The following is a 9,829-nucleotide window of genomic DNA, read 5'->3' on the forward strand; positions in this document are numbered from 1 at the left end:
CTGCACATTTGGAGTATTGTGGGGGATGGAATCGAGAGAGAAAAGAGGGTGTAATCTTGCTCACCTCCCCCTCCATGCTTACTTCCTAATGTAGAAGTCTCCATCACCTTGGCTTTTGATTTTTTTTGTAAGAGGCTAGGAATACATATATAAAATAGGATACATAAAGGGTTCTCTCTTTTGATCATGCAAGCATTTGTGATATTTGTATTTTCATTATTCAAGTAACTGTATCTCTAAATTGTACTTTGAATAAAAGCTTATCTTTTACTTTTATTCTTGAAGGAAATTTCCTTGCACCTTGTTTCCTTCAACACAAAACTTGATTTATTCCAACGTTGGAAATCAAAACGGAAATTTCTACGTTCACACGCCCTCTAAATGAGAATTAATTAAGCTAATAAATCCGGCGTTATCCAAAATAAAAGTAATGAAATTCTGGTGTGTCACAAGTTGGGACTATCTCCGGTCAGGGAGTCTCCCACTGAGTGCAACCAGCGGCAGGGAGGACGCGGAAGCAGGGGAGAGGGAAGGGCAAGGGCACTACCTCGTCCTCGCGTTCCGGTAACGAGGGTGGGGCAGGGGCCGAGGGGGTGGGGGAGGAAGCCGACGAGAGAAAGAGGACCGTCTGGAGCATAGGGGAGTGCATCGCGCTGGCGAAGGCCTGGGTCGGTGTAGTCGAAGATCCCTACATCGGGGCTAACCAGCACATCGACAGAATGTGGTAGCGCATTAGCTAAAGCTACCTCCAATTTAATCCGCCAGGTGGGAAGACTCACGATGGAGAGCAATGCCGGAAACAGTGGGAGGGGCTGAGGAGGCAGCTCAGCCGATTTGCCGGCATCTACCGAAACAACCTCCGCACGGCAACCAGTGGCATGTCCGCCGATGATGTGAAGCTTCTGTCCCACGAGCAGTACCCCAACAGTTTATTGGGTTTCGAGGAATTTAAATAATGGGAGGTCTATCTTGTGGTGCAGACTTCCGCCAGGTTTAGTGCGGGGAGTACAGCAGCAGTGTCGGTTCCCACGTACTCCCTGACGCCGAGGCAGAGTTCCCGACCCCTCAATCGTCTTCCCGTCATCGTCCGATTGGGCAAAAGACCGCGATGCAGATGGCTAGGGGAAGCGCCAGCGGGTCCCCCAAGGTCCAATCGATAGCTCCTTCCCAGATCGATCCCGAGCTCCCCTCACTCGCCCGCATGCAACAACATTAGAGCCCGATAGACAACATGGACAAGTGCCATGTCGCGACTGACCCTTATACAAGTTGATCCTGAAGGATGTCATCGACAGTTTGCGGCGCGATTTGGGGATGCCACCCCTGCCCGTGAGTGACGTCGGGACTGGCGACGGGGAGGACGGGACTGGCGCCGGGGACGACGAGGAGTGAGTCGGGGGCCGCATTTGTCGAAGCTTGAGGTTGTTTTTTTTTAACTATGTATTTTTTGTTTTTAATAATTATGTATGTTTTTTAAAAATAAAATGGTTACATTTTCTCCGTATTCGTGTCGAAATTTTAATTCTATAAATTGTTAAATTTGGTGAATTTGTGAATTTTTATTATTGTGGATGTCCGTCGGGATGTCCTTGGGGATGTCCGCCATTGTGCAGTGGGATGTCCTTATGACGTGGCAGTGTAGGATGTCCTTATGACGTGACAGGAGTTGTTTTTGAGAAGCTACTAACATTATCTTAGTGAAAACGAAATTATAACAGAATACGAGAGTGAAACGAAAATTTGGAAAGGTGCTGGTTTGTTTTCTGTTGCGATGTCTGATTCGGGCAAACTCACCGTTCTTGTTACCCTTGCAGGTGGAAGAACGGGTAAAAATCCATTCTTTAACATTTTAAATCATCTAAATTTAGTCTGTGTTATGATATTGTGCGTCTGTTTTTAATTGGTTTTGGTAAAGTTTGTGGCTTTTTGGGTGTCGGAAAATTTTCAGTTGAATTAATTGTTATGCACACTAAACCCAGGTGGGGAAAATTTTCTTCTTAGTTCTTTTTTACTGATTTTTTTAGTTGGTTTTCGAAATTGGGGAGTTTTTTTTTCGGAGATTTCTGAATTGAGCATGAAGGATTCTCTTAGGCATCCACTACGCTGTCTCTATACCGTCCCTTAAACCGTCTATTAACTACTATTTGACCACTATTTGAGGGTCTCACTGTACTTTATTCCTCCATCCCTTAACTAAGGGACGGAACCTGCAACGCTCCGTCCCTTAACCGTCCCTTATTCCGTCCCTTAATTACTATTCATTCAATTTCATTTTTTATTTTTTTTTCCAACCCAATTCAATTAAAACAAACACACTTTATTAAAATTAAAATAACATTACAGCATAAAATAAAAATACAACTTAAAATTTACAAAAAAAACATAATTAAAATCTTAAAAAAATAAAAATGACATAATTTAAAATACAATTTTATATGGACATCCTTGAATGTTTATGTTTCACTTTCGATGTGGGACAAAATCATTCTTGGATGTCTCTATAAAAGAGAAACAACCAAGATAGATTTTGTCTCACATTGAAAGTGAAACATAAAACATTCAAGGATGTCTCTATAAAAGAAGAACAACCAAGAATGATTTTATCCCACATCAAAAGTGAAACATAAAACATTCAAGGTTGTCTCTATAAAAATCCAAGCCCCTTGGCCTAGCGGTAAAGGGTGCTGGATACCGCGTCCATCCTGGAGGTCTCGAGTTCGAACCCTGGGTGGCGTAATTTTCTTTCCTCCTTGTTATAGGAATTGATTTGTAATTTCCTCCTTCATATATATGATATAAATATATGAAGCTAATTTTTTTTAAAAAAAAAAAAAAAGGTTGTCTCTATAAAAGAGAAACAACTAAGAATGACTTTGTCCCACATCGAAAGTGGAACATAAAACATTCAAGGTTGTCTCTATAATCTCACATCGAAAGTGAAACATAAAACATTCAAGGTTGTCTCTATAAAAGAGAAGTAACCAAGAATGACTTTGTCCCACATCGAAAGTGAAACGTAAAACATTCAAGGTTGTCTCTATAAAAGAGAAGAAACCAAGAATGACATTGTCCCACATCGAAAGTGGAACATAAAACATTCAAGGTTGTCTCTATAAAACAGAAGCAACCATGAATTATTTTGTCCCACGTCCAAAGTGGAACATAAAACATTCAAAGTTGTCTCTATAAAAGAGAAGCAACCAATAATGACTTTGTCCCACATCAAAAGTGGAACATAAAACATTCAAGGTTGTCTCTATAAAAGAGAAGCAACCAAGAATGATTTTGTCTCAAATCGAAAGTGGAACATAAAACATTCAAGGTTGTCTCTATAAAAGAGAAGCAACCAAGAATGAGTTTCATAAATTCGCAAGCCCATCAAATATGTGGGCTATTACGAATTTCTTGTATTTATTTATTTGTAAAAATTGTTTTCAAATACAATTTTTATAAATAAAAAGTATTTTTTTTAAAATTTGATTTTTTTTAAAAAAAAATTGATTTATTGTGTCAGCACATGACGACACCCACTCGCGGGCCGGCGAGTGGGCGTCACGCACGACCCTGGGTCGCGCCACATCGCCTAGGCGATTGGCGAGATGGCCCGTCGCTTGTCTCGGCGACACGGGACGCGGGACGGGGTGCGGGACGGGACGGCGAGCTGCAACGCGTCGCGCGACGGACCCGTCTCTCCGGGACGGGTCGCGGGATGCCGGCGTGACGCGTAGTGGATGCTCTTAGAATTTGGTTGAGTTATGAAAATTCAGTTTCACCAATTTAGAATAGTGATGTATACAAATCAATCTAGTATTAAGTTAACATTGAAGTTAAAAATCAATCCTTTTGAGCTCAACATGTTCAATTTATGTGTATTTCCTCCCATAGTTCAAGTTATGGCTATTTTGATGAAGATGAATTTTAAGAGAATCACATATAAAAATATGGAGTATAAAGAAAATCTTGATGCACTATGTAGAAGTTGTGATTCTCAATTGAGATCATCAATTTGGAATGAGAACAGAAGAAAGAAGAAAGGAGAAAGAGAAAGAGTTGACCGTTGATGACAGCTGGACTTTATTAAGTGTGATTTTTTTACTTAGCTTAGCTTAAGTGAGTTTAGCTTAGAGTATAAATAAGGATCAACACGTTCTTTGTATTGTTGTATCAGTCAGAAATTCAATAAATAAAAAATCTCATTTCTTTTCCCTCAAGTTTTTTCTCTTCTTCAAGTTCGTATGGTTTGTTGTTTGATATTGAATCGTATAGCTTCAACATGGTATCAATAGAGAATTCTCATTTCCGCTTCGCTCGTGGTGTTCGCTTTCTGTTTCTCATTGCTCGATTGTCTCTTCTCCGTGATGAATACTCGCGGTAATCGTGGTGGTGACCAAATCGTTTTTGCTGAGGATCATACCAGCCCTTACTACCTTCATCCTAGTGATAATCTGAGTCTTCAGCTTGTTCCTCAGTTTCTCATCAGCTCGAATTACATCAATTGGAGCAGGTCAGTTGTTACAGCTTTGATTGTTAAGAATAAATTGTCGTTTGTTGATGGATCCTTGTTGCGACCATCCAATGATGATCTACTTTTCTCCGCTTGGATTCGATGCAATAGTATGGTGGTTTCATGGATTAGGAATTCAGTTTCCCCTCAGATTTGTTAAGTGTTATGTACCTTGACAATGCTCATGAAATATGGTTAGATCTTAGAGATCGATTCTCTCAATGCGACTCGGCTAGATCCTATCAATTGAAACATCATATCATGTCTCTGGTGCAAGGTCATTCGGATGTTGGCACCTATTTTACAAATCTTCGAATTATTTGGGATGAATATAAGCATTCTCAGCCCGTTGCTTGGTGTATATGTAACAATTGTCATTGTAATAGTGCAGCTCGTTGGCATACTCACCAAGAGAATGACTGCACAATGCAGTCCCTGATCGGATTGAATTCCTCATTCTCTCAGCTCCGGTCTTCTATTCTGTCAATGGTACTGTTGCCCTCCCTATCTAAAGTCTTCTCTCTTGTTGTTTAGGAAGAAAGACAACGAAGTATTGATAGCAACATTACAATGCCTATCTAGAGAATCCTTCGAGTGAACAACCATTCTCTGTCAATGTTGCATCTTCGAGTTTTGGCAGAGGAAAACTCGTGTGTTCTCATTGTGGTCGAACTAATCATATTGTTGATAGGTGTTTCTCTCTTCATGGTTTTCCTCAAAGTTATGGTAGGGGCAAAGGAAAACCTGGCTATAAGGACTTCCCTAAGGAGTTTTCTAACTCCAAAGTTGTCAATTATGTTGATGATTTGGTACCTAAAGGCAGTGAGAAGATGCCTCTAACTTCACTGCCTCAGTCAGCTATGCCTTCTCATGACCAGTTTCAACAGTTGATTTCTCTTTTGCAGACACGGCTTGCTGCCACGTCTCCATCCTCTTCATCACCATAACCATCTCCATCTCTTGCTCATGTTTCTGCCACACAAATAAGCTTAGTCCATAATCCTCTACAAACTCCCTTCACTGGTACAACTTTATTTTCACCATTTGTTGTTGTTACTTCATCATCTTCATCTTTGTGGCTTCTTGATACTGGTGCCACACACCATGTATGTTGCGATATCACTTTCTTCACTGACTCTTCTCCTGTTAGTGATGCTTTTGTGAATTTACCAAATGGTGCAAAAGCTAATGTCACACATATAGGAACCATTCACCTCACACCTACAATCACTCTAAAGTCTGTTATATGTGTTCCTAGTTTTTCTTTCAATCTCATCTCTATCACTTCCTCTATATCCTGTTCCGTTTTTTTCACTCATGATTCTATACTTATTCAGGGAGCTTCTCCGGGGACTATGATTGGGAGGGGTAGCAGACTTGGTAATCTCTATTCCTTTGATATTTCCAATGTATATAATCCAGGTTCCTCTGATTCCTTTGATGTTTCTTGTGTAAATTCTGTTGTAGCCATTGATATCTGGCATAGGAGACATGGCCATTTGTCTTACAATAAACTCAAAACAATGAATGATGTTTTGTCTTTCTCCAAAAATTCTCACACTCTTTGTGAAATCTGCCCTTTAGCCAAGCAACGTCATCTTTCTTTTTCTAGTTCTGACTCAGTAGCTTCAGATTTTTTTGATCTCATACACTGTGATATTTGGGGTCCTTTTTCCCCCTGTACTACACAAGGGTATGCCTACTTTCTGATAATTGTTGATGATAAGTCTAGGTTTGTCTGGACCTTTCTAATGCAACACAAATCTAATGTCAAAACTATACTGACACAATTCTTCCATACAATCTCTACTCAGTTCTCCAAAAAGATCAAAACTATTAGATGTGATAATGGAAATGAGTTCAATCTGTCTGCTTTATACACTTCTTTTGGGACTTTGGTTCAACATTCCTGTGTAGAAACTCCACAGCAAAATGCTAGGGTGGAAATGAAACATCAACATCTTTTGAATGTGGCTAGAAGCCTTCTTTTCCAATCTCGTCTTCTTTTTTTTATGAATCAATGAATGGAATATAAAAGAAAGAGGTACAAGCAAACACGGGTATACCCGAGGGATACATGCCTAAGAGCCGAAGCTATGTAGGCCGATGGGGGGAGAAGTAAACTCTTGGGTACTGAAGCCCTAAGAGATGGTATTACAGCTCAAAAACAACATGTAATATAAATACATCAACAAACACATAACAAGACTTCACATCGGTTGATGTCTTTACGATGGGATCCACTTGATCGGCTTCGATGCGTGTAATCAGAAAGGTGTGCTTGTACTCGTTGCAACCGTCCACGTTACCCCAATGGGTGTAGGGGTAGGGTCTCGTTAAAACCTCCCAGGAGCAAAAAGAGTACCCCCGTGGCCGAGAGCAACTCTAGACTCCCAAGTGCTCGGTCACTTGATCATGCGGATAGAGGGAGTATAAGACTACATATGTCACCTTCTTCACTTCAAACACCAGGTGTTTGGGTTCAAAAGCTGCTCCGTCGAATATGAAGGCATTCCTGCCCCGCCAAATCAGGCTGACCATTGCAATGAGGGCTAGTCTTCTAACCTTGCGCATGACTGCTGCTCCACTTCTTTCCTTGAGCATCCACTTGATGGCGCTCGAGATAGTAGTGATGTTCCTTCTCTGTCCCATCCAAGCTTTAATTTCCTTCCAAACTGCCCAAGACTGGTGGCATTTGAAGAAAAGATGGTCCACGGACTCCGTGTGCGCCATGCATAAGGGGCATCGTTGGTCGATGTTCTTGTAGCCCAATCTGTCCCTTGTTGGAAGTCGTCCTCTGAGGGCTTGCCAATTAGTGAAGGAGTACTTTGGCGGGACAAAGTCCTTCCACACGAATCGGTGTCAAAGTCGTCGTTCACTTTTTGGCCTGGACCACTCGTACGCCTCGACCGCTCCCTTGCTCCCGTACCACTGTCCCAGCAACTTCTCCACTTCTCTTCTCGCCCGGCCGGTCAGTAACTCTTCTCGGATTTCAAGCAGCCTCTTGAAGAGTGGTGAGTCCCGCGATCTCGCCGTCCATTCCCACAGCATCCGATTCTTGAGAAACTCACTATAGATCCATTTGATCCACAGTGAATCCTTCTTCACGTGGATGTTCCACAGGTTCCTCGCGAGTAGAGCCTTGTTCCACGCCCCAAGGTCCCGAAAGCCGAGTCCCCCTTCATCCTTAGGTAGGCAGAGATCATTCCAAGACACAGGGGGGTATTTCGTACCCCAAAGGAACTCTCGGCAAATGTATATGACCCAACCCCTCACGTTTGCCGGCAGGGGAAAAACTTGTAGCCAGTAGCACTCGACTCCCTGCAAAACAGAGCGCACAAGTTTAGTTTTACCGGCATACGAAAGGTTTTTACCTGTCCACTTTTTGGTGAGGGATGCAATCTTGTCGATCAGCGGTGTGTAGTGCATGATGTTGAGCTTGCTCGACGCGAGGGGCACTCCCAAGTACTTCCCGGCAAGGAACCCAACGGGAAGCCAAAAATGCTCTTGATCTCCTCCAAGTCCCGTGTTGGCAGCTTGCCACCTGAAAAAAAAGTTAGACTTGTCCTTGTTGATCTCCAATCCTGAGCAGTCCGAGAACTCCTCCATAGCATCCGCCAAGATCTCCATGGACATGTAGTCGCCCCTACCAAAAAGCATAAGGTCATCTGCAATGGCCAAGTGAGTAATCTTTTCTCCCGCACATTTTGCATGGAAATTAAAGTTAGTGTTCATTGTTCTAGCTGCAAGCAGACGAGATAAATATTCCATGCAAAAGATAAAGAGAGTGGGGGACATAGGATCTCCCTGTCGAAGTCCCCTTTTTCCGGGGAAGAATCCATGCGGGCTCCCATTGATCTCGATCAAAAATCTAGGCGTCGTGACTCACTGCATTACCCAAAAGATGAACTTCGGGTGGAAGTTCAGCCCGTGTAGGATGGCCCTGAAGAAGTCCCAATCCACAGTGTCATACGCCTTTCGGAGATCGATTTTGATCGTACACTTAGGAGCATTCCTCTTGTCCGCATACCCTCGCATGAGCTCTTGGGCGAGGTGGATGTTGTCCATGATGTGTCTCCCCGGTATGAACGCCGATTGTGCCTTGTCCACGTCCCTACTGTCTTCCTCGCTCACGAGGGGGCCTTGTCTAATGATGTCCACGTTGATGGGCTCCGGCTCCTTCTTGGTACCCAGTAGAGTCGAGTAGAACTCCACGAACTCACTGATTATTTCCTCCTGATCCCTCGTCATAGTGCCATCTCTCCTGTAGAGGAAAGCAATATAATTGCGTGAATTGTTCCTATTAACAAGAGAGTGGAAGAAAGAAGTACAACGGTCACTAAGGAGTAAATGCTTGAATTTAGCTTTTTACTTAAAATACTCCCTTTCAGAATTCTCAAGGTATGCAGTCTTCTTCTTCTGATTGGTGATCTGGACCCGAAGTACAAGATCTGATGTGTCCCTGTCCGGCTGTTTTTGCATCGCCTCGAGCTTCACCCCGGCCTCCCTGGCCCTCTTTGAGAGCTCACTGAATTCCTTGAAGTTGAACTCCTTGAGATGCTTCTTGAATTCCTTCCCTCGTTCGGTGAGCACATATTGAGCCTTCCCTCGGATGTTGGAGGCCCAATTATCCTCCACGAGCTTATTGAAGCCTGCATGCTTGAGCCAAAAGTTAAAGAATTTAAATGGCTTTTGGTACGAGATAATGTTACCAAATAGTGTAGTGATGGCCGGTGAGTGGTCCGTGTACGGTCCCGATGGTAAAAACTCCGTACTAGCCTAGTATCCTTTGGTGAACCAAGCTTCGTTGATCACGGCCCTATCAATCTTGCTCGATATAGCATGGTTCGTCCAAGTGTACTTGCATCCCGTAGACATGATGTCTTCCAAACCGAGCAAGGCACACGTGTCCACCATGTTCTTTATCTCATATTCGGTTGGGACAGCGCCCCGTACTCTCTCATCATCTGTTAGCACGTTGTTGAAGTCCCCGCTACCAAGTGTCGGTTCATCCTGCATCACATGCTCGACTAACGAGTCCCATAGGGGACGTCTATCCGCTATTGTGTGTAAACCATAAACCAAAATAAAATGAAACGAGTTATTGGAAGTCAAGCACCTGATTTTGGCGTAGATGGCTTGTTCTTCCACTCTGATCGGCTCGAGTTCCACTCTGCTTGGATTCCAGATTAGAAGTATTCGGCTATTTTCGATCATCTCAAAGTTGTCCACGGCTTTCCAATCTCTGAAGTTGTTCTTAAGGAAGAAAGTGTAGTTCTCCTGCGTGAACTTCGTTTCCACAAGACCCATGACGTTGATTCTGTG

General features: G+C 43.0%; 1 protein-coding gene across 1 annotated transcript; it reads right to left on the reverse strand.

Moving 5' to 3' along the window:
* Nucleotides 1–7,366: 7,366 nt before the first annotated feature.
* Nucleotides 7,367–8,239, reverse strand: LOC121800817. Its single transcript, XM_042200320.1, has one exon. The coding sequence runs from the start codon at nucleotides 8,237–8,239 to the stop codon at nucleotides 7,367–7,369; it is 873 nt and encodes a 290-aa protein (XP_042056254.1).
* Nucleotides 8,240–9,829: the final 1,590 nt, after the last annotated feature.

The sequence above is a fragment of the Salvia splendens genome, chromosome 4 (assembly GCF_004379255.2).
Source record: "Salvia splendens isolate huo1 chromosome 4, SspV2, whole genome shotgun sequence".
In the NCBI taxonomy this organism is placed as follows: Eukaryota; Viridiplantae; Streptophyta; class Magnoliopsida; order Lamiales; family Lamiaceae; genus Salvia; species Salvia splendens.

Coding starts and splice junctions, on each gene's coding strand:
- LOC121800817 (XM_042200320.1), bottom strand. CDS start 8,239: ATGAACACTAACTTTAATTTCCATGCAAAATGTGCGGGAGAAAAGATT.